The sequence below is a fragment of the Diadema antillarum genome, unplaced genomic scaffold, assembly GCF_040938485.1.
Source record: "Diadema antillarum isolate AM-2024a unplaced genomic scaffold, OU_Dant_1.0 seq00000206_RagTag, whole genome shotgun sequence".
NCBI classification, from domain to species: domain Eukaryota; kingdom Metazoa; phylum Echinodermata; class Echinoidea; order Diadematoida; family Diadematidae; genus Diadema; species Diadema antillarum.
In genome coordinates, this window is record NW_027271265.1 from 124,080 (window position 1) to 149,038 (window position 24,959).

General features: G+C 42.1%; 1 protein-coding gene across 1 annotated transcript in view; it reads left to right on the forward strand.

Annotated features, from left to right (window-relative positions):
- The window catches only part of LOC139728949 (uncharacterized), a gene marked incomplete at its 3' end in the record, with an annotated part of 59,278 nt that extends 35,081 nt beyond the window's left edge, over positions 1-24,197 (forward strand). The window contains exons 21-38 of the mRNA XM_071639878.1: positions 163-483; positions 936-1,244; positions 4,034-4,342; positions 5,830-6,186; positions 7,794-8,123; positions 10,100-10,402; positions 11,064-11,440; positions 12,010-12,031; positions 12,203-12,513; positions 13,444-13,768; positions 15,377-15,685; positions 16,514-16,816; positions 17,797-18,123; positions 19,440-19,763; positions 20,626-20,761; positions 21,193-21,389; positions 22,454-22,777; positions 23,874-24,197. Of these exons, the coding sequence (XP_071495979.1) occupies positions 163-483; positions 936-1,244; positions 4,034-4,342; positions 5,830-6,186; positions 7,794-8,123; positions 10,100-10,402; positions 11,064-11,440; positions 12,010-12,031; positions 12,203-12,513; positions 13,444-13,768; positions 15,377-15,685; positions 16,514-16,816; positions 17,797-18,123; positions 19,440-19,763; positions 20,626-20,761; positions 21,193-21,389; positions 22,454-22,777; positions 23,874-24,197 (5,208 nt within the window). The remainder of the gene's footprint in view (positions 1-162; positions 484-935; positions 1,245-4,033; positions 4,343-5,829; positions 6,187-7,793; positions 8,124-10,099; positions 10,403-11,063; positions 11,441-12,009; positions 12,032-12,202; positions 12,514-13,443; positions 13,769-15,376; positions 15,686-16,513; positions 16,817-17,796; positions 18,124-19,439; positions 19,764-20,625; positions 20,762-21,192; positions 21,390-22,453; positions 22,778-23,873) is intronic.
- Positions 24,198-24,959: the final 762 nt, after the last annotated feature.

Below are 24,959 nucleotides of genomic sequence, written 5' to 3' on the forward strand. Positions count from 1 at the left end.
CTGTAATGAGAGTGGAGATACTGCTACAATTTTAATAGCATCCTTAAGCGTATAAGGACTGTTTTCATTCTTTCATATTTCTCTTGTTTGTTTGTTTGTTTTCTTCAGTAATTGTAGCTACAACCACAGCAGAACCAGCAGCTACAACTACAGTTGAACCAGCTGGCTTGGAGGTCCGCCTTGTCGGTGGACCAAACCCCTGGTCTGGACGGGTGGAAGTCAACTACGACGGGGCCTGGGGCACGGTCTGCGATGATAATTGGGGTGAGGAAGATGCTGCCGTCGTCTGCCGCATGCTGGGCTTTAGTGGAGCAGAGCAGGCCGTCTCCAGGGCTCTGTTTGGGCAGGGCAGCGGGGAGATCGTGCTGGACGACGTGGCTTGCAACGGGACGGAGGAAGAGCTATCGCAGTGCTCCCACAATGGCTACTTGAACGATAACTGCGGCCACAGCGAGGATGCTGGAGTTATATGCTCCCCATCAGGTGATGTACTGTTACTGCATGGGATAATTTATCTTGACCATCTGAACATCTGATTGTTCTCAAGGTCCATTTTTCAAAGTTTCAACCGAGACACTGGCTTCATTAGCTTCATCTAAACACAAATTCTGCAGGATGTAGAGGGAGGATGTATGAGTGAGGTGAAAGTATGAGCTAACTCTCTGCAGTGGAGGAGTCGAGATTCAGGGGTGGATCCAGGAATTCCGTAATAGGGGTGCATTTACAAAATTAAAGGGGGTGCATACGCCCCCTTCCATTCCTTCTTTTTTCTTCTTTTTTTTAAACAAAAGGAAAAAAAAATGGGGTATATGCCCAGTGCACCTCTGCCTGGATCCGCCAGTGAGATTTTACAATCTTGTATGTGGCTCCATTTCTGTAATGTCAGCATGAATGTCAAACCAAATTTTTTTATTTGTTCCTTGTCTTGAACGTAGTTCGACTGGTTGGTGGGGCTAATGAAAGAGAGGGTCGCGTGGAGATCTACTACAATAATGCCTGGGGCACTGTCTGTGATGATAGCTGGGGGCAGGAAGATGCCAACGTCGTCTGCAGAATGCTGGGATATCCTGAAGCAGAGAGTGCCTCGGGAGGGGCATCGTTTGGCCAGGGTGAAGGAAGGATTATCCTAGATGATGTTGAGTGCATGGGTAACGAGACCAACATTCTTGACTGCCAGAACAGAGGACTCTTTAGTCACAACTGTGGACATTCTGAGGATGCAGGAGTCACATGTTCACCAACAGGTGAGAAAAAAAGAAAATCCTACTTACTTCTCTAAACATTTTTGTTTCAGCAGTTTTTTACCGACTGCAAATCGCTCAAAATCGCAAAATGTGTGTGGCACAAATGTTTTGGTTGCTTTGTTTTGTTTCATTATAAACAAATTCAAATTGATGATGAGAGTTGTTGTTTTTCTTCTCTCTCTGTTGCAACTGATTAGCAAATTGCCCTACATCCAAGTAGATAAGCACTGGATTAATCAGTGTTTTAGTAGCAGCCATGACAAAGAAATCATGAGATACCTATTCGAGCAGGATTCTAACCTACTATACGACCTCCTGATCTCTGGACAGGAGCCTTATCCACAGTGGATAAGATGCCTGTCTTGAATTTTTTTTTTTTTTTTGAAAAAAAATTGTCTTGTGTCTTTGAAGCAATTCTGGGGCAAAGTTATTTCTCATTATCACTTTGCGTGCCAAGTTTATTTCCTGTCCGTACAATGTAATTTTTTGTGTTAAATCTGTGCACATTTGACTCATTGGCAGAGAGAGGGTTATTAACTGTTCTAAAAGGACTGTATTGTATTGGGGGATAATGCACATTTGAAACAGAATGTAAAGCAACATCCCTAAAGTGTACCATTTTGCTGTGGAAAAATGCTTGTATCTGCATCCAGCATGAGTGTCAAACCGTTTTGTTGGAATTGATTAAACCCTTCCATCTAGTTGTCTTAAATTCAACTGAATAATTTTTTTCTAATTAATTGAGAACAAAGAGTTGTTCTTATTTGCATTAATGTCGGGCAATTTGTCAATCAATTGCAATAAAATCAACTCAGACACAGAAGAATTTCATCAATTCTGATAAATCTAGCAATTCTGATAAATCTAGCAATCCGGAGGTCTCGGGTTCGAATCCAGATGGAATCCCATTTTCTTTGCTCAATTTTCTACTAATAAATGATATTCATTTCTGGTCAGTTTTCCTGTTTGCATTTGTTACGTACTCCAAAAGCTGCATCACTTCCGTGATCCCTCATATCTATCCCCAAGTTGAATTATCCTTGGGATTTATACCAGGTTCAAGTGTGTACTACGTGTGTGTCACACACAAACACACTGCTATAGCTTCTAACCAATTTAGGGTTTCTGGGACGAACAATGAACATGGACTTTCTACAGCTCGGTTGGTAGAGCACCAGGCTAGCAATCCGGAGGTCTCGGGTTCGAATCCCGATGGAATCCCATTTTCTTTGCTCAATTTTCCACTAATTCTGATAAATAACGCAGTAACCATTGCATGCTATAAGAATTAGAACCAGCGCTGCTGTCAGGCAGAAGCTCCATGGTCTAGAGGATAAGACGCCTGTCCAGAGATCGGGGGGGGGGGGGGGGGGGGGGGGGCATTTCATGAAGCAGTTTTCAGATAATTTTTGGACAAACTGTTACAAGCTACTGAAATCCTTGCATCTGATTGGCTGAGAGCAAATTTTTCCGACAACTTTGTCGGACGAAATAGGTTCACATCCTGCTCGAGTATAAATGCCTATGATTTTTTTTTGTCATGGCTACCACTAATGCCCCCATCTCGCTTGGAAGGCGACCATGGCGATCTGTGACGGTTTAACAAATCGTGGCGCGATCGCCGTCCGTCTCCATTTTTGGCCTCCGAGGTGATAACACTACTGTTTCTCTACGCTCGACCTGTGCTATAGGCGATAGTGCCACGATAATGCTACGATGCTGCCACGTTTTTGCCGCTTTTCTAAGCTGACGAGACCCGCTGCTTCTGTGATCAAAGTGATTGTATTGCGATATCCGTACGTTTATCAAGACCTTGCTATAACAGTGATACGATCGGAGCGACAGTGATTCGTTTATGCCGGGCTCATGCTTCAATCTCAAGCGATCGGGGTATAAAATGGGTTTCATGATTGAATTTCGTCAGGCAGATGGATATGCAGAATTTGGTTTTACCCTTACATCTTAGCATTCTAGAACACACCGGCTAGAACCTGATGTGAAATTGCACCATTACTTAAGTCATCCATTCAACGAAAATGGTAAAATGTGGATATGATATTAAAGAACTGGCTTACGAGCAAACTACAAATCGTATCCTACAATGAGACAATTTTATGAAGATATATTTGAAAAGATTATCAACTTAATTTACTTTCATTGACTTGCAATGGTATATGACAAACAAACAATTTAATAAACAGAGTAGATTCGTACTAAGTGTACGTGGAAAAATAAATTATATACGCTTTTCTCCTTGTCAACCTTCCTGGTCTGTGCATCACTTTCTTTCATTCATTGTTGGTTCCTGTTACGTAATACTGTAAAAGTGGTAATTTTCATCGGCGATGGGGGCGGCTTTCGATGCGCTTGAGTTACGCCTAACGCGTTGCTACCCCGTCAGAGTTACGAATGTGGCGCTTTTAATGAGCTCGTGAGGCGATTGTGATGGGCTCTAAAACCACACGGCGACCTTGCTACAGAAGTTTTGGACATGCTCAAAACTTCTGTAGCGAGGTCACCGACCATGACGATGGTGGCGACCCTCGGCGCTTCTGAACCGCTCAAGATACGAGGGAGAAGATTTAAAGCAATCAAGCTACAATCCGCCGCGCTTTGTCAATTTTTGATGATCCTAGCGGAATTGCCATCTGGTTAGATGGGGGTATAAGACACTTATCACTGCAGAGCTTATTTGCGTCAATGTAGGGCGATTTGTCAATCAGATGCAAACCAAATTGTTTTGCTATTCTTTTTTTTTCTTTTCTTTTTTTTCTTAACTTACACTGTAGTCCGGCTAGTTGATGGTGCTCAAGAAGGAGAAGGTCGTGTGGAGATCTACTACAATCATGCCTGGGGCACTGTCTGTGATGATAGCTGGGGACTGGAAGATGCCAACGTCGTCTGCAGAATGCTGGGATATCCTGAAGCAGAGAGTGCCTCGGGATCAGCATCGTTTGGCCAGGGTGAAGGAAGGATTATCCTAGATGATGTTGAGTGCACGGGTAACGAGACCAACATTCTTGACTGCCAACACAGGGAACTCTTCAGACACAATTGCGGACACTCCGAGGATGCCGGAGTCACATGTTCACCAACAGGTGAGAAAGAAAGAAAACCTTCCTTACTTCTGTAAACCATGACTGCTGTAGCTGTTTCAATCTCTGATTAGAGGTTTGTGCAAGAAGACTCAGTCACCTTTGTTGTGTGTGGAGAAAAAGAAAAAAAAAAGCTTTTTTAACTCCTTGGTAACCACTGCAAAGGAACTGTCAGATTAACCTGAAGTTTGGTACACCTTAATCTTCTATTCATGAGTATGTAAAGTTACAACTAACTGTAATTCTGTCAAGAAAAAAATCTGTATTCAGCCAAATCAACAAAAAAATACATAATTCCAGACCTTCTCAAAATCAGCCCATGCCCCTTTTCTAGTTTAGGTTTCAGAAGTGCAGGACCCCATATTGCATTATTATTTTAAAAAAAAATGGGCATGCATTTGGTGACTACATCAGTGAAGATAAGACTACAGAATGTATGACTTTACAGTCCTACCTTTTTCAAAGGGAAATTGTCCTCAGCAAAACTGATGGACAATCTTTGGGCACCCTTCATTTTCAGTACACCTCTCCCATTACAATTGCACCCTATAAAACTAAATGTGACCCGCTACAACAAAAGGATCCTAAAGTCGCTGACAGGTGAGCAGAGAAAATTGAGTTTGAAATCAGATCCTCAAAATCCGTCAAAACATTTGGATTTCTGTTTTTGACATAAATTTGTAGTCTAATGTATCTTCTATCATCTGCCAAAATTTCGGAGCTAAATGATCAAAGGAAAGGCAAGAAAATAACATTTTTCTTGGCCATGATTTTCCGACTTTCAACGGAACAGAAACGTGTCCGAAGATTGGACTTAGCACCGCAGCTAGACTCCGCCCCTAGCAATGAGGGAGTGATCTCATTGGTCAGTGTGTGGCAAACTGGTAACTGATTGGTCACGCGTAGACTACTTGTGCTAAGCTTGAATGAACATCGCAGAGGTTGCTAGGAGCGTACCTTCTATTGTCAAACGGTGAAAACTGTCTTGCTTCGCCTTGATCATCATAGTGTCGGAAGGAAAACTTTGAAGGCGGTTTTCTTGAAACACTGATTTCTTAAACCACTTGACATGCGCTAGTAAAATCATCCATATCTCTGCAACTGAGTACATTTATGAGTCATGTTATATATGACAATAAAGTGGAAGAGTAAGGGAATGATATCATGTCATTTTCAGAAAATTGTCCTCCCCCGACTTTTGGATCCTTTTGTTGCAGCAGGTCACAAATTTTTGAATAAGATATTGTTTGGTTTGGTTTTGTTTGGTTTGGTTTGCTATGGCTTGGCTTTATCCGGTTTGGTTCAGTTTGGTTCGGTTTGATTCGGTTTGATTTGGTTTTGTTTGGTTGGTTTGGTTTGTTCGTTTTTTTTTTGGGAGGGGGTGGGTGGGAGACAGGACGGGTGATATGTTGCCCACTTACGCACTAGAAAGTTCTCTGTGAAGTTTGTGTGACTTCACTCTCTGATCGTCATTACCTTTTCATGGTTAGGTCCGCCTGTCAGTCCAAGTCCAGCAACCCTCAGTGCTCCTCTCCCAGTGCGCCTAGTCGGAGGCCAGAAGGACTTTGAGGGGCGAGTGGAGGTCTACCACAACGGGGAGTGGGGCACCGTCTGCGACGACTCCTGGGACCTACCTGACGCCGACGTGGTTTGCCGCGCGCTGGGATTTAGCGGAGCGAAGGCGGCGACCTCCTCGGCCTACTTCGGGCAGGGTGAGGGCCGCATTGTCCTGGACGACGTGCAGTGCGTGGGCAACGAGACCAACATTGGGGACTGCCTTCACAGTGGGCTGTATGAAAGCAACTGCTTTCACGTTGAGGATGCAGGGGTTGTGTGTCAGCGAAACGGTATGCATTCTGGATTCGTGATAATTCTCAACACTTGAAGAGTTTCATGGCAAAATGGGCTAGGCGTCATTTTTACACATTTTAAAAGTATTCACGTCCATCATCAAATGGAGTGAAATGGAAAAAAAAAAGTTCAGCTAAACAGAATTCATTTTACCCAGTTCAGTACGAAACATTGATCACAAGAAAACATTCTCTTTTGCTGTAATGGAGGGCTGGGGACATGTCCTTTTCGGTCTTCCAGAAAACAAAGGAGTTGTGTGTCATCGAGTTTGTATGCACTCTATGAATGATATACATGTAGAAATTCAATCCACACACATTTGCATTGGCTGCCTAGCTGGAAAAAAATAAAATTAAAATGGTAATTAACTGTCAGTATTACGTCATGGATTCCCAAATCTTAATGGGTAATTCCATGGAGTTGGGGCACAAAGTGTGACATTTTAGCATAACTCAATACTAATTATGCTGTTTATAGGCTTTACATTTGTATTGAGACCATACATTTTCCTGGAAATTTCGTGCCATTCAGACTCAATTTTGATGAAGTTATTAAAACGATATGTAACAGTGTCCTGTAGCATCGTGATGTGTCCATGTACATGTAGCATCGTGATAGTTAAAGGGGATGGCTAGTAACTGATCAGTGGGAATCAGTGGGAATGCTAGAGGATGATTGTTCCAATCCTTGTGGGATTCATTTAAGAGTACATTATATATTTATTGTTGTGTGAAAATTATTTGCTTCAGAACGGTCTCATATTCAAGTAATGTGCAGTTTAATGTTTCCAGGTTAGTGCGCCTGGTCAGTGACGGGGCATTAATCTGCACATTACTTGAATATGAGACCGTTCTGAAGCAAATAATTTTCACACAACAGTAGATATATAATGTACTGTAAAATGAATCCCACAAGGATTGGAACAATCATCCCTCAGCATTCACACTGATTCCCACTGATCAGTTACTAGCCATCCCCTTTAAAATCTGGTCCTAAAAGACAAATTAATGCAATTAGCTTGACCAAAATTTGATATAATATGCGTAATTACTAAATTAGTCAGATAGCTAAATATCTTAACTCTCCTCTCCACAGTTTTACTTTCACAAGAAAATTACACAATGTGTCACTATGCTACGCGGTGTCCACCAAATGTCACAAAAAAGGACACCGCATCGCATCGTGATACATTTTGTAATTTTTTTTTAAATTAAAACTGTGTACAGGAAATTTGAGATATTAAGCTATCTCATTCATATCTTGTAAATATGCATATTGCATCAAATTTTGGTCAAGCTAATTGCCATAATTTGTCTCTTAGGACCAAATTTTAAAATATCACGATGCTACATGGACACGTCACGATGCTACAGGACACTGTTACATATTAAATAACTTCATCAAAACTGAGTCTGAATGGCACAAAATTTCCGGGAAAATGTGTGGCCTCAATGCAAATGTAAAGCCTACAAACAATAAATGTATAGCATAATTAATATTGAGTTATGCTGAAATGTATTTTTTAAATATCACGATGCTACATGGACACCGCCCCAACTTCATGGAATTACCCTAATGCATATATTTGTCTCTTGACTGACAGTTCGACTCGTGGGTGGCAAATACGGTGAGGGCCGCGTGGAGCTTTACGTCAACGGCTCCTGGAGCACCGTCTGCGATGACGAGTGGGATGTCCGGGACGCCGGCGTCGTATGCCGGATGCTCAACTTCCCAGGTGCCGAAGAGGCCCCCGGTAGCGCCGAGTTTGGCGAAGGAACAGGTGCCACTATTCTGGATGATGTAGAGTGCACAGGCAATGAGACCAATATCTTTGATTGCGTACACGCGGGCTTGTACGTGGAAAACTGTGGCCACTGGGAAGATGCCGGAGCAGTCTGCTCAATCAATGGTAAAATAAGAACACCATGCCAAAGTCTGAAACCAGCACTCAGTTATCATCATATCAGTATGGTATGGTTATTAATTATTATAATGATGTCAATTGTCTCCTCTAGATTGTTATCAATCTCGTGTTGATAGCAATTCAAATGTCATTACAAGAAATCAACTAAAAAGTCATAGAATATTATTGTGTGTATACTCAATATACAGCTGATATATAAATCATTCAAAAGAAGACACTTCAAGGAAGGAAATACCATACCCCTCAAACCATATGAAACTAAGAGGGGTGCCGACTAAAACCTTTGAACTTTAACTTATTAAGGGCTATATGGTGCTCCTATTTCATTGCTGTAAAAGAAGATTTAAGTAGAAAATATCTTCAAGGAGCCCCATTTATTATTACAAACAACTAACTTGAAAACCCAAATCATTCATGAAGTGGAGCCATTGCAGTGGCCATTTGTGCCAGATGAAACTTTTGCAAATCGCCACTGGCCTTCAATGTTTTGAGCAAACAGAACCTTTTATGTGTGAATTAGTATTTTGGGGAATCTTGGCTCCCTTGCAAAATATGTTAAAGTTTCATACACATGAAAATCTCTGGTTTTTAACAGTACATGTACAAATAAATTCCTACGGTTGCCTATTTAATGTCAGTTGCCTGCTTTGCACACTCAACCCCATCAGTGTCATGTAATGGCAGTTCTTGTGAGAAGAAAATAGTTTCTTGTGTGTATTATGTTTTTAAAGCCAGCCAATTTTTCATTTTACAGAAATTGTATTTTTTAATCTTTCTCTCATTTGGTTGACTGCTCAGAGCAGTTTACAAATGCTGTATTTATAGACTTGTGTTTCAATCCAATGACAAGTCACGTTCCATGATGTACTTTATTTGGAAGATATGAATCATTCTAGACCTGTGTAAGAAAAAAAAAAAACTGCATGTGGATTAAGATACACCACAAGGAACCCAGCTTATATAATAATGTGAAATAGAATGGAATGTACTCTGTAAATGTGGCTTGAAATCAACGAATCAAATCATTGAATGGTAAAATACATAACAGATTCACACACAAAAATAAAAATGAAAATAAAATATCTTGAAGTTATGATTCATAGGGAAAAGAGGATGAATTACATTCAATTTTTTGTGATCATTTCACATGAAGAGCATTCTTCAATAGATAAGAGCAAGACTGGCAATGTCCTTGAGCTGTTCTTCAAATAATTAAGGTTGATAACATGTGACCCTGCATCACAAATTTAACAAAAAGTGACCAGACATGGATTTTTAGGTAAGGGCAGATTCTGAAAGAGTCGACTCAAAGCTTTAAAATTATTTATAAATGCATACAAATGGACTCTCTTAACCTATCTAAACAGTGGAAAAAATGCACACACTCTGGAAAAGTTTGTACTGAGAAAAGACTCTCTAGAGTATAAGGTCTATTCTAGTGCTTAATCTGACCGTTGGCTGGCTGTGTGCAATGAATGGGACAAAAAAGATGATGTGAAACTTCATAACAACAACAACAAAGGGATAATCAGATTAAGCTGAAATTGAAAAAAATATTGCTTTACTGACACATTCTGTCCATGACTAATGCCAACTTTCAAAGCAGTAGCATCAATCTTTCAAAAGTTTTTAGAGTTAAAGGGGGATAAGTGTGTAAAGAGTTTTTAAGAAATGAAAGGGGGACTCTCAGACACACTTAATCACATTATTATTTTAAAAAGTGTTGTAGAAAAACTGCTGAAAATACAATTAATTTTGTGCTTATTTTATGATCACAAACTTTAGCTTTATGTGGAAGAAGACTTGTTCTCTCATGAAATATGGAAAAGTCAAGATTGATCGGGTTGACCCATTTCACCTATTTTGAGTCCTCACACAAAGTCAGTGCATGCGACTTTTTATTGGTTTTGTGATGCACGGGCACATACATTATATACTTTATCTGCCATTTCATTTTTCTTCACTGGTTATCAATATTTCACCAGTCCGACTCAGAAATGGAAGTAATGATGCCGAGGGTCGCGTAGAAGTCTACTACGATGGAGAATGGGGAAATGTGTGCGACGACCAGTGGGACGTTAGGGACGCCTCCGTCGTCTGTCGCGCGCTCGGCTTCAACAAGGCCTCTGTGGCGCTCCTTGACAGTCACTTTGGCGAGGGCGATGGGCGTATCATCTTGGACAACCTCTCCTGTACGGGGAACGAGACCAGCCTGATAGACTGCAGCCACTCACCGATCTACGAGCACAACTGTCAACCCTCCGAACATGCGGGAGTTATTTGCACAGGTGAGTGTGAACTTTCCAATACTGTAAAAAGTGAATACTTTTGCGCGACTACCAGCGGTAATTTTTCATGCTCGGCCGGATGAGAAGAGTTTTGTATGTTTTTAATGCCATGAAATCAAGACATTGACTACTGGACCATATGGCAAGCAAAAATATTAGCATGCTTTTATTTTCGCGCTAGTTTCTTGTTGCATGAAATGCGTGAAGATATGAACACCGCAAAAATTTCCACTTTTACAGTTAGATTGTAGTCATCAGCAGTACATGGCCCTCACTGCTCTGTGCTCACCATTCATCATACTCACTGATATTCTTTATTAGTTTTATTACTGTATGTATTTTATGTATTTGCTTCCAAATCAGCAAGGAATATCATTTATGACCTTGCGGATTGTATACAAGGCATTCGTTGGTCAAGCCCCTAGTTATGTTTCTGAACACACTCACAATCTGTCCAGTTCTTGACACTCTACGTACTTCTATAAATCCCAACATGTAAAACAGAAATAATATTTTAGCAGTGCGAACATTTGCCTGTTCATCTAATAAACTATGAAATAGCACACCATCAGAAATGTGGAAATCTGGTAAAGTGTTATGAAACTGTTGATGAATAAGTATTTTATAATTATTACCGTTGCATTTTTGTTTTGTGACGCAGATGACGTGGATGTGAGGCTTGTGGATGGCCCATCGAACAGGGAAGGGAGAGTCGAGGTGATGTACCAGGGGACCTGGGGCACTGTCTGCGATGACAGCTTTGGCCTAGAGGAGGCCAATGTGGTCTGCCGAATGCTGGGCTACCCCGGGGCCGAGGCCTACCGCGGCAATGCCTTCTACGGGGAGGGCACGGGCGCCATTTTGCTGGACGACGTGAACTGTAATGGATCAGAGTCGAACCTGGCGAGATGCTCCCGCCGGCCTTTCCGAGAGAACAACTGTGCTCACTTTGAGGATGTGGGCGTCGAGTGCGCAGAGATAGGTAAGAGCAACCACAAGTCGATCAGGGGGATGTTTCATCAACATTTGTCAGCGCTGACAACTTGAATCACCATAGTAACAGTCAGTGACCAGAGCATCTCAGCCAATCAAAACCAAGGATTTTGCTGAAATTGTCAGTGCTGACGACAAATGTTGATGAAACACCCCCCAGGTGCAAACGATTTCAGAGGCAACTAGAAAAGCACTCTTGTCATTGCTAGAAAAGCACTCGGAGAGCACAGACATCTCTGCCAAGCCAGTAACTCAATTTTCAAAATAAAAGCCTTTTCTTTACGTCATTGCATGGCGCCTTACCCGAGCAGAGCATGCGCTTTATTGCGCGTATGTAAACCTCCAGTACGTGCAGCTTGTACCCCAAGTTCATTGACCTTATATGCCAAAAGATGAAAAATCCTTCAAAAATCCATAAAAATTCTTGGATCACTACCAAAATAGAAAGAGGTGTTCCTTGTGTCAATATTGACTTTTTATGCGAGTTTCATTTTAATCCGTACACAACTTTTTGAGCAAAGAAGGCAATTGCTGCTTTTTGGCAATACTTTGTACTGTTTTTGCCGAAAATACTACAGGTATTGTGGATTTTTTTTTTTCCCAGACTGAACTAGATACTGAGCTTGTATGTCGAATGTAAGAAAGGGGAAAAAACTTTTTTTCAACGAGAAGTTTGACTTTTTTACCCTTCCGAATATTGTAGTGCTGTTTGCATTTTTGTCATATGCGGGTAAAGAAGTTTCAATGATAAGTGATTATGATAGATAATGCTCTCGCAATCTCATTACATTTAAAAATAACACCTAGATTCTGTGATCCGACTGGCTGGTGGAGATAATGAGAAGGAGGGGCGAGTGGAGATTTTCCAGAATGGTACTTGGGGCACCGTCTGCGACGACTCGTGGGATTTCCGCGATGCCGATGTGGTCTGCCGAATGCTGGGCTACACCACGGGAACCAACCTGGCCTTTTCCTCCGCCCGGTTTGGGGAGGGAGTGGGTCGCATTGCGCTGGACAACGTGGAATGCATCGGCAACGAGACGAGTCTGCTGGATTGCCGAAGCAACGGACTCTTCGAGCACAACTGTGGCCATTCAGAAGATGCTGGGGTCGCCTGTGCTCGTGAGTGCCTACCCATCTCATGCTTACAGTTCCTCATGCATGATCTCCCAACCTCACAAAGGCCATTTTGAGGCAGGATTGGGGGGGGGGGGGGATGGCTGTGCCGTAGGAGCAGGCAAACTGTGGTATACATAGAGGCTAGTTTGTTTCTATGAACTGTGTACAAGAGAACACAGTCCTCAACAATTTGTGTGAATTAATCTATTACAGAATATATTGTCAACCGTTCATGTGCCCAGACACTTGGCTGAACTTGCCATCCCTGTTCATCAGCATTTAGTAAGGTTAGATATGAAACATACTTTTCCAAAGGAGCCAAAAAACATCTTCCACCGTTTGGAATTTGCTAGAGGTACATGAAAAGGGTCTACCAAGAAAACCTTTTTACAACTGTAGCTGACAATGATTTGCCAAGGCAGTGAGTTGTTTTTCCTGTTATTTTGAAATCAAAAGGGTGAAATAATTCTAATTACATGTGGATACAACATTTATTCCTGGAAGCGCCCTCTCTGTCCAACCGTGAATCTATAGGTAGAAAGTTGATCAATCATGCCCTGGCAGTCATTTTCCCAAAAAAGCTACATCTGATTCGCTCTTATGTGGAAGATTAAAGGATTCTGCTATAGTCTGATTTGTTGATAAACGATGATGGTGTATAAAACATGATTATTTAAATACCAACCATGATTGGATATGTCCTCAGATTGCAAAGACTGTTGCTGAACGTACCTTTTAGCCAATATTTTGCATTTTCGTCATTGCCTTTAGAATTGAAATTGTGTTATCAAAGTGCTACTTCGCACATATCTTGTGGATATTAATGTGTCCATAAAGGGATCACACATTATGTGCGTCCTCGATGGCTGCAGGTTATCATGGCTCATTCATATCTGTCAACTTTGTGATCAACAGGAACCATGCCTCAGGAGCTGAACTTTGAACTGCATCTCGCCGGCGGAAGGAACGATCGCGAGGGCCGCGTGGAGGTCAACTACAACGGCACGTGGAGCACGGTGTGCGACGACTTCTTTGGAATCGAAGACGCCAACGTTGTCTGTCGTGAGCTGGGCTTCCCCGGGGCACATAATGCCATCGGTGGGGCGCACTTTGGCCCCGGCTCGGGAACCATCCTCCTCGACGACCTCGCCTGCAGAGGCAATGAGACCAACCTGGCATCCTGCCGCCATTCGGGGCTCTATCAGCACAACTGTGGGCATGCAGAAGATGCCGGGGTCATTTGTAGGACAACAGGTGATCTTTGGAACTTTTGTCAGATGCATGAATCTAATTCTTTTCTTTCTCTAAGAGAGTGTTCCAGATTATTTATCAGGCGTTCAATATTCCACATTTGGTGCAAGTTTGTAATCCATTCATGCTTTAATTATATGCACATGTAATGCATGAAAAGTAAACTACGTTTACACTGGACTACCATCCAAGAAGGGAATTGACAGAAGGTATGAAAAGTAAACTACTCCAGAATCATCGTTTAACCCTTTGTGTGCTTTTGGTGCAGATTGGCATAGAAATCCCCATAGTGTTGTATCCCACTGGCTGTACATAGTCCCTGGCACGGAGAGGATTAATACTGATGCCAGAGTACTGTAAAAGTGGATATTTTTGCACGATTAATTTTTCGCGCTTGGCTGGGTAAGAAGAGTTTCGGATGTTTTTAATTCTGCAGAATTAAGATATCACACGCAGGAACATTATGGCAAGCAAAAATATTCGCGTCCTTTTATTTTCACGCTAGTTTCTGTTTGCGCGAAAGGCGCGAAAATTTCAACACCGCGAAAATTTCCGCTTTTACAGTAGTACGATGTGACGGCCAAGGAGAGTGCATGCAGGAATGAGGGGTCAGATTTTCCCCTGAGATTGGAGTGTTTCATTCCCCACTGACAATAGCGAGCTGTTGATCTTCGACACGAATGCTAAAGATGAGGCAATTTTATGGTGAAAATAGTATTCTGCACATGCACAAGGTAGGTGTTTTTATTGCTCAACCCAGGAGGCTGCATTGTCCTATAATTGTACGTAGCTCGCATATCAGATCTAAAACTCACTACTACAAGTAAAAACCCCAACGGACAGCACACCTCAAGAGAAGATGAAATATTGAAATGATTCATGTTTTTTGTCTAATTCTTAGGATTCTCCTTCTGCTCAAATGGCACAAAGTAATATGTTAATACCTTTAAACGTTTTTCTCATTGTAGTCCATTACTACGTGCATTACATTACTCTGCTAATTGTATATAGAGCTACATGTATTCATGGTACAGCACCTGTGTACATACAGGAACTTGTAGAGTTAAAAACATCATTTCAAATATTTTATCATCTTCGAAGTTCACAGGATCAAACATTATTGAAATATCCATCGGGGAAATCAAAAGTGACTCTTGGTGACAGGGCATTTTTGTACGCTGCACCAAAATTATGGAATAATCTCCCTTTGTTTGTAAGACAAGCAGTTACAATTAATGAGTTTAAGGCCAGGTTAAAAAGTTATTTCTTGAAGTAATGTATTTTCTGTTTGAATCTCTTGTATGCATGTCATTTTGTAATGCGCAGTAGAGTACATTATTATAGTAGCTGCGCAATATAAATGTCCTTTATTATTTGTTTAACTAACTTCCATTCTCAGATTTTAAATCTTGATGGGACACAAATTCGAGCCGTGTGATTTCAGGGCAGACACTTTTCTGACTAAGCCATTTCTGTTTCTCACTTTTCAGAAGTGCTAGTGAGTACATATCTCTGCTTTAATGTCATATCTCAGGTATGGATTCATTTGACCCCAATACATCAACACTTGTTTTATGTTAATGATTTCATTTTATTTTTCCTTCTTCCCAGTGCGGTTGAGTGGAGCCGCGTCGTACCGCCAGGGAAGGGTGGAAGTGTACCACAACGGTACCTGGAGCACCGTCTGTGATGACTACTGGGACGAGGCGGACGCCAATGTAGTTTGCGGCATGCTGGGTCTGCCAGGGGCTGAGGATTGGCCGGGCTCCGCCCGATTTGGGAACGGTGAGGGCGCTATTCTCCTGGACGACGTCCAGTGTGGACCGGACGATGATGACCTCTTGACCTGCCCCCACAATGGACTGTACAATCATAACTGCGGCCACAGTGAAGACGCTGGAGTCGTGTGTTCGCAAGGAGGTAAAGAATTTTTAGATTACTAAAAATGCTGAAAACAAAGTACAAAATAATTACTCATATCTAGAAATACATGATAGATTCACTCATGATAGTTTTAGCATTTTTATTAAGGTCTTTCTTCACAGAATACAAAGGTGTATCTGTTGCCAGTCACAAGATTTGCTACTTATATCTTGTGATCGCAAAGCTACATGTGTTGACTTTCTCTGCTACTGTAGCCCTATTTCGTTGGAAAAAAAAAAAGTTTTTTTCCTTTCTTACACTAGACATACAAGCTCAGTATGTAGTTCAGTCTGGAAAAAAAAAATCCACAATATCAGTAGTATTTTTGGCAAAAACGGCAGCAGTTGCCTTCTTTTCTCACCCTCGATTGTTAATATTCTGCTTTATTCATTCAAAACATCTTGCAAAGAAGACATGAATATTCATTCAGCAGAGCATCATATATTGTACCACTTGATTTGAGAAACACACTTTGCGTGAAAGACATTTTGCAGTTGACAGGTTTTGTTACAACACAACAGATTAAAGATAGTTACATCATTGAATAAGGTTTGTTACTCAATTTCATCCACTAAAGAGAGTAACTGTCAAGCCGTACCTGAAATTAAAACATTGATGCCTCCATTTCGTGGACATCATGTAATTTGTTGACCAAACCCAATGGACTGGATCACTTTTAAAGCAACCTTTCTTTTTTTTTTTGTGGTTTGATTTGTTTGTCCCTCTGATCCTCTGAGTCCGTAAACACTCCAATAAAAACTGTCAAATCTGGGCTTTCTTGCAAAATCGCAAACATTTTTTTCTCTTTTTCCTCGCTGCGGTCAGTGCGTCTCGTGGGAGGTAGCAACAAACTGGAGGGCCGAGTAGAGGTCTACCACAATGGCAGCTGGGGCACGGTCTGCGACGATGATTGGGGCCAGGAGGACGCGGCCGTCGTCTGCCGCATGCTGGGCTTCCAGGGCGCCATCTCGGCCCCCGGGTCGGCCAGATTCGGGGAAGGCAAAGGGCAGATCGTGCTGGACAACGTGCTGTGCTCTGGCCAGGAGCTGACCATTTTGGACTGCCCCAATAACGGACTGTACGACCACAACTGTAACCATGGCGAGGACGCTGGCGTCGTTTGCACAGGTCAGAGTTTGCAATGCACTGCTACTCACGCACCAACTCTTGCATTATTATCGCTATTTTTATTCAGTCTTATTTCAAAAGTGAACGGGGTAGTTATGGTCAGGGCCCAAGGGCCTGCTTTTCAAGTGAGCCCTGTTATAAATAGCAAATATTACAAATAAAAATCACATAGCACAACAACAACAACAAAAGTAAATTAACAATCAAATGTAGAAACAAACAAGCTTTGATATCTATGTAGTTAAAAAATGTACACTTGCAGTTTACTGTTGAAAGGGGAAACAATGTACTTCTTGACAGCTTTCACACAAATTTGCAAGATTAAAATGCACACAAAAAAAATTCTGGTTTTACACAAAGAGATTTTATATAAAGAGTAAGCAGTCTCCACACGTATGCGTACAAATGAGGCTTCTAAAATTGCAGAAGGAGCACACGTACTCTCTGATCGAGGCATTTTGTCTTTTCATATCACATCTGGAGTGACTCTTTGTTCTTCATAACACATTTTTTTATTTTTCAGAAACGCAATGTGATTAATTGTTTAGATGTTAGTTTCTACCATGATCTATGATGATATCATTTCATCAACTAGAGTTTAGGCATTTTTGTTATTAACAAAATAAACTATTGGAACTTGAGTGTAGATTAGAAAGTAGTTTGAGCATTATGACATTTGTTTTGGATACATGCGTTCTTTGAATGAAAAGGCCATATAATCAGACAACATCACCAACATTATGGCTTTTGAGCATGATGATTACTCGAACATTGTGTCGTAACTATTAAAAGGTGCAAGGCTGGCTGTGTCGGTATTCAAGTCAAGCCCATTTTAACAGTGTGCTGCCATCTACTGCTCAATGTACAGGATGTGGGCAATGGAGGCTCCCTTGAGCGGCCGCTTCCACTACTGGAATAAGCCCTCTTGTGGTGTAATCTCTTTGGTTTTACAGTAGTTTGGCATGCCCCTTTTCCCACAGATGATCTCGAGGTTCGGCTGGTGGGAGGAGACAGCGCCAACGAGGGACGAGTGGAAGTCCTCGTCGATGACGACTGGGGCACGGTTTGCGACGACTCCTGGGACCTGGCCGACGCCGCGGTCGTCTGCCGCATGCTGGGCTTCCCCGGAGCCGAAGAAGCCCTGATGCTTGCACACTTTGGGGCAGGCGAGGGCGACATTGTCCTCGATGACGTGAACTGCAGGGGGAATGAAACCAACCTGGCCCAGTGCACTTACACAGGACGAGAGAACCACAACTGCAGGCATTATGAAGATGCAGGAGTGGTGTGTACACCACTAGGTAAGTGTCAAGTTTCTGCATTAATGTAAGAGATACAACACCGTTTGTGGCTAGCACCTTTTCGATAAGTGTCAATCTTCAGTTTAAGGTTATACCATCTAAAGTAACAAGACACTTCTAATAATTATCAGGTCCAATTCGGAAATGTCATGCGTTCACATCATAGGGAAATTAGGCACTAGAGGTGACATTTTTGTTAATAAGTAATAGTGCACAGAAAAAGATGCTGAGTGGCTGTCACAATACAAGTATCTGGCCAGCAAAAATTGCCTTACTTCAACAAGGTTGTTAATACACCAGATGTAATAAACCATGTGTATTCAGGGTCAAGGGGATCAGGCAGGTGTTGTTGAATATAGATGTACATGTATGATGAGGTGAGCTTTTAAATGTCTACTATTACATCCAATAAACTTCCATGCCTGGCATACTAGTATGTTCCTGCACAAGACAGACACCTACAAAGTTTGTGCATGTAGCGGATGAAGCAAAGTCAGGTTCAATGCATGAAACACTAATTGGCCGAATCTTTCTATACTATTTGCCTGCTTGTTCTCATTCCCTTATCACCCTTACCTTGCAATTTCATCTCTATTTGTGATAATTTATCAATTGGTCCAGGACTGAGTGAAATTACATGCCATTTACTGCCTTCTTCAGTGGTGGAAAATTGATCTGTAGATATCAAAGGGTTATAGAGGTTGACCTCTAGAGTCAATGGGATATGGAGGGTGACCTTTAGATATCAAAGGGTTATTGAGGATGACCTTTAGATATCAAAGGGTTATTGAGGATGACCTTTAGATATCAAAGGGTTATTGAACATGACCTTTGGATATCAAAGGGTTATTGAACATGACCTTTAGATATCAAAGGGTTATTGAGGATGACCTCTAGAGTCAATGGGTTATGGAGGTTGACCTTTAGATATCAAAGGGTTATTGAACATGACCTTTAGATATCAAAGGGTTATTGAGGATGACCTTTAGATATCAAAGGGTTATTGAGGATGACCTCGAGATGTCAAAGGGTTATTGAGGATGACCTCTAGAGTCAATGGGTCATGGAAGTTGATCTCTAGATGTCCATGGGTTATGGAGATTGACCTCTAGATGTCAAAGGGTTATTGAGTACCGGTATGACCTTAAGATGCCAAAGGGTTATTGTGGATGACCTTTAGATGTTAAAGGGTCATTGAGGCTGACCCCTAGATATCAAAGGGTTATGGAGGATGACCTCTAGAGTCAGTGGGTTATGGAGTTGGACCTCTACCTATCAAAGGGATATTTATCAAAGGATGACAATGTTGCTCTCCTTTTAAGATACATCTGATCTCTCGGTGCGTCTGGTTGGTGGGCCCTCTCCACACTCTGGCCGAGTTGAGGTCTACCACGAGGGCGAGTGGGGCACGATCTGCGATGACGCCTGGGACCTCCACGACGCCAATGTCGTCTGCCGGTCACTGGGATACTCTGGGGCCATCTCCGCGCCGTACGGGGCAACGTTTGGCCAGGGCAGCGGACCCATTCTCTTGGATGACGTCAACTGCAATGGGGACGAGGCGTCTGTGGAGTTGTGCGGGAACAACGGCTTTGGGACCCACAACTGCCAACACCGTGAGGATGCGGGCGTTGTCTGTAACTTTGGTGAGTTTGGGGTCTCTTCCTGATATTTGAAACGTGCTCTTTGCGGCATGTTGTTTGTGTGCTTTTAATCTTTTCGGTCTTCTAGAATAAGTTAGCGGAATAATGTCAAGTGAAAGTAGCGACATTGAGGATTTCTGTTTTCATTGGAATATTTTGATTGTATTGTGTATAATTGATAGTGTTCTCTTTATTTGTCACATGTGCACATAATGTTATTGAAGGAGACTTTTTGTTTTTAATTCTGCAGAATCAGGGAGTGTGAGATCTGAAGCTTAGTACCAAAAGTATGCTCACTTAGTAAGGCTCTTTAATCAAAGGTATTGTTTACCATTAGGGGGCAGTGATTTTAAAAAAAATGTTTGAGTTATCACATGTGGTTCGTACGTTTATGTCAGTTGTATCACAAGACATCCTACCATATGAAAATATTGCACTAAGGAGATATCACTATTGTGGCATGAAACGTTCACAAATTGAAGCCACTAGCGTTTTATGTGGCATAAAACTTTCATGAATTCAAGCCGGTATTCAATGCATCATGCAGACAAAACACCTGCAATTTACCTGACAAGTGTACTTTTGCGATTTGGGCTTGTGAAATTCACGAAAGTTCCACGCACAGAAAAATGTCTGGTTTTAACCCGTTGAGGACGAGTCCCGAGTATACTCGGGCAAGTGTCTATGGGAAATGCGTGTTGTAGCAAAATCAATCCGTCCTCAACGGGTTAACAGTGATCACAGAGGGTTATAATTGCTCTGAGATTCTTAATGTTTGTGCTACATGGGTGAGCTGAGGCTGACATCATGACAAATCAACATTCATTTCTTGACTCTTAATGCTCCTTTTGGGAATGTCGTGCAGATTTGCCCCACTTTGAAGTGAGACTAAGCGGCGGGGACTCGCCCTTCGAGGGTAACGTTGAAGTGATGCGCTACGGCCATTGGGACGTGGTGTGCGACAATACCTGGACTTTGGCTGACGGATTTGTGGTGTGCAGGTTGGTGTCAAAGGTCAAATTACTCCGTATCTCATGCAGTGGTCTATTTCATCCCTCCTTCGTTCTCTATGTATAATTTTGTGTGACTACCGCATTAAAGAATTATTCTCAAAATGTCTGCAATCTTACTGTCAGATAGCCTTTTTGGGGAAGAAGTAAAGTGTCCATGGATTCATTTTACAGTATTGAGCCTTGCACCCATAAAATTTGTTCTGTAATAGCCTTCCAGCAAAATTTGTGCCTGGCCATGCATCCTGTAATTTCTCTCAGTATTTTATTCATGGATACATGCAGCTCAATGCAAATGAGCTCATGATGATAAGCCACCTATTCAAATGTTGTTCCACACCCATTTTGTAAAGCATATGAACAGACATCTTTTGTGAATCAGTGGAATTTACTTGCTTATTTCCCTCATCGTTGACGTCCAGGCAACTTGGACTGTCGGGAGTCCTCCAAGTGTCCCTAAACTCAAGATTCGGAGAACCGACACTCGACCAGAGGTACGCCATGGTGGACGTCCACTGCACCGGAAGCGAGAACGAACTCGCCGCGTGTCGCTTTGAGAGCAACTCGACCGAGCAGTGTCGCCCGGGAATGGACGCGGCGGGGGTCGTGTGCGGAGCTCGTAAGTTAGAGCAGACAAATTAGCCCAGAGCTCTGCCTTGCTCTTATGATTTCATGATATCTGCTGGTAGCCATAATTTTATGCAGTATAGATTTGCTAAACTTTACAATAGACAAAACAAAACAAGAAATACATGAAGGAAGAATTCATATTTCATCATGCTCATGACAGAGATTTATAAAACCAATAATGAACAAGTAAAGTTAGGAAAACTCAAATAGGTTACTGATATCTGTGTTAAGGAAAAGAAAGATGGCGATCAGTTCCACATGACTACATTACCCCTTGACCCCACCAGTACAGATGCATGCCCCTACCCCCTCCACACCTCCACCCCTGGGTGGTCAGCCCTTCCTCTTTGAATATTAAACAAGTTTCTTCTGCCTGTCAAGTCAGTTGGAATAAAGAAGTAATTTTCATTGTCTGGATCTGCAACACAAGACCATAAGTTCAACATGTTTTTTCACCTTTAATAGAAAATAACCTGATATAAATCTTTTGAAGTGAACACCACACTACCACAGCAGTATTGGTCATAAAGTACTGTCTACACTGTACATCCAGTAGTAATGTACTGTATATGCCTTATATTTAGTAAGTCTAAATTTTCGCAAATCGGAACTTACCGACGATTTCGCGAGTGGTTAAATTTGCGATCTTGGAGTACTGAACTGAATGGAGAAATGCGCATACCAATACGTCACATTCGTATGGAGATCAGAGTCAATTTTGTCATGTGTCTCTACTTTCGTGAATAGCTCCGGACTTGTGAAATTCGCGGGAAAAAAACTCACGAAATATTTGCCGTATATAGTAGCATGGGGAAATTCTACAGGCCTGATTTCCAAATTTGTTTCCCATCACTAGGATTATGCTTTGTATGCATATTAGAATCCCCAAAAAAGATTAAAAATCTGAAAAAAAAAGAAAATGAATCATTGTTAGTTGCATTGTAGACAGGCAGTCTGCTATTCATACAAATAGATAGATAAATAGTATTTTTTTTCTTTAATTCTTCGACAGTTATTACTAGTATGTTGTTTCTCTGTGATACTGTTCTGCAGCTTTCCAGGGTGATCTGCGAATAGCTGGTGGTCCGAACCTCCTGTCGGGTAGGGTGGAAATCTTCAATGAGGGTGAGTGGGGCACGGTGTGCGACGACAACTTTGACATCAATGACGCCAGAGTGGTCTGTCGCCAGCTGTTGACGGCCGAGGCAGTCGGCTTCTATCACTCGGCTGTGTACGGCCCTGGCAACGGCTCCATCGTCATGGACGAGTTGGATTGCAGCGGAGACGAGGCGAACCTGTGGCAGTGCCCCAGGACTGGGGCCACCGAAGGGGACTGTTCTCATTCGGAGGATGTTTCAGTGAGCTGTGAGATCCCTGGTAAGTGTCGCCATTTCCCTGTTTCACCTCTTTAACCAAACATTGTCTGGACTATTTTCAAATTAGGGTTTCTGTGCCCTCCCCCTCCCCTCCCCCCCCCCCCCCAACATTGTACACACAAAAGTCATGGGAACGTCACATTTTGGTGACATTGGTCATGAAGATGTGCAATGTCTCGGCAAGCATTGCCCCAATTTTCACAAATAAGGTCTCACATTCAGATGCGAGTTTCTTCACTTTGTCTCCCTCTACAAATTAATTTGTTAAGATCGCAACTGCTGGTCTTTCTTTCCTTCTTTCTTAAGGTCTCATATTGTGCACAAGATATGAAAGAAAAAAAGTAACAAAACTTTAGGGGGAAAAAAAGTCTCCACATTGAAAAATTATCAAGGAAAAAGTCAAAAGGGTTTTTTTTTTTTTTTTTTTTTTTCTTCCTCCTCTCCCTCTTCCTCTCATCTCTCTTCCCCTACCCCCCCCCCATCTACCCCACCCCCCGTCTACCCACCCCCCCATCTTTTTGATCTTCATCTCCATATATGAATTTAGTTTTAACACATTACATTTTTTAATGTGATCCCAAACAGAGTTTCCACAGGATTTGATTTTATAATCGATGCTATTTGGCAAATGTGTTGCAAAAATGAAAAGAAATATTCTCTCTCCTGAAAAATCCAGATTTTTGAGACACAACGTTTTTCCACTGTAGGGATGATATCTTTTGACTGTAGGCCCTGACAGTGAGAGGAACATGCGGATAGTCACAATCCTATTTTTAAAATCAAAGAATTCTAGCATTGCACAATGCATGTCTTCAGTTCACATTCAACCTAGCTGAATTCTTACATCCAGTTGTTTTTGTGTTCAGGCAACACTCATTATAATGAAGTCCTAAAGCCTGGTAGTTTTCTTTCGTTATATCAAATCTTTGTCATAGCTGAACAGCAATGTATGTAAAGAAAGATATAAATGCTACAGTGTAACTGTGCAAATTTATTTTTTGCTTTGTTGTCTTGAGACTTTGTTATAACTGTACTCGTTATTACGGGAGTGCACTATATCACCCTTTTTTTGACATACTCCTTTTTGCCGCTACCAGTTCGTCTGTCAGGAGGGTCAAGTCCCAACGAGGGTCGCGTGGAGGTCCAGTACTTTGACGGCTGGGGGGTGGTCTGCGACAAGGAGTGGAGCCTGGAGGATGGGGACGTCGTGTGCCACCAGCTGGGGTACCCGGGCGGGGCCGAGGAGGTCTTCTTCGCCTCCCACTTTGGAGACTCGGTGACGGGACTGGTGGTGCTGGACGGCCTGCTCTGTGACGGCAGTGAATCTCAGCTGGTGCTGTGCCCCCATCAGGGTTTCCTGACCTCCAGGCTGGGCTGCGACACTACCCGAGAAGCTGGTGTGAGGTGCAGGCTGCAGAACGGTGAGAGACTTTGGGGTTAATTCCTCAGTTTGGGGGTTGGAGGTTTAGGGGTTTGGGGTAGGGGAAGAGCAGAGCTGCCAAGTCTCCCTGATTCTGCTGGAGTCTCCCTTAAAATGTCAACGTCTGTTCATGTCTGAATATGAGATTATTAAAATCTCCCTGATTTGGGAGTTATTTTTGCCCATTGGAATGCATGTAACACAGTGATATCTCCCTGATTGCTGTGTGTAATCTCCCTGAATTGGATGTGGGAAGGTTGGCAGACCTGGAAGGGGGGGGGGGGGGTATCTTTTGTCTTAGAGCGTGTATCTACTGAACAATAAGAATGGATGATTTCATTTCAGTTCAGTTCATTTCTTTATTTGTTCAAATTATGTATAAAAGCATGGCATTTAAAGTTGGTTTTGTCACTCATTCATAAACACATATTGACAAAAGATAAACAACAAATTACATTACATATAAACAAGGTGTGATAAGAGGACACCTTGATTTTTTTTCCCAGAGCAGAAAAGCATTGGGTAGTGGATGATGCCAGGGACAATAAATTCTTTATCGCATATCATTGAATAGCTCATATGTGCATCTGTCACCTTATCTATGACCTAAAAATTTGCAGCTTCCTGGTTCACTACATTTTGCAAGCTTCCTTGCATTACTTTACTCTACCCGGCATCGCTGTGTACTTTATTCCTCAGTAGAAACAGTTCCAGACGTTGCAAAATATGAAGTGATGCAGGTGACATAAATTCGCAGTTATAC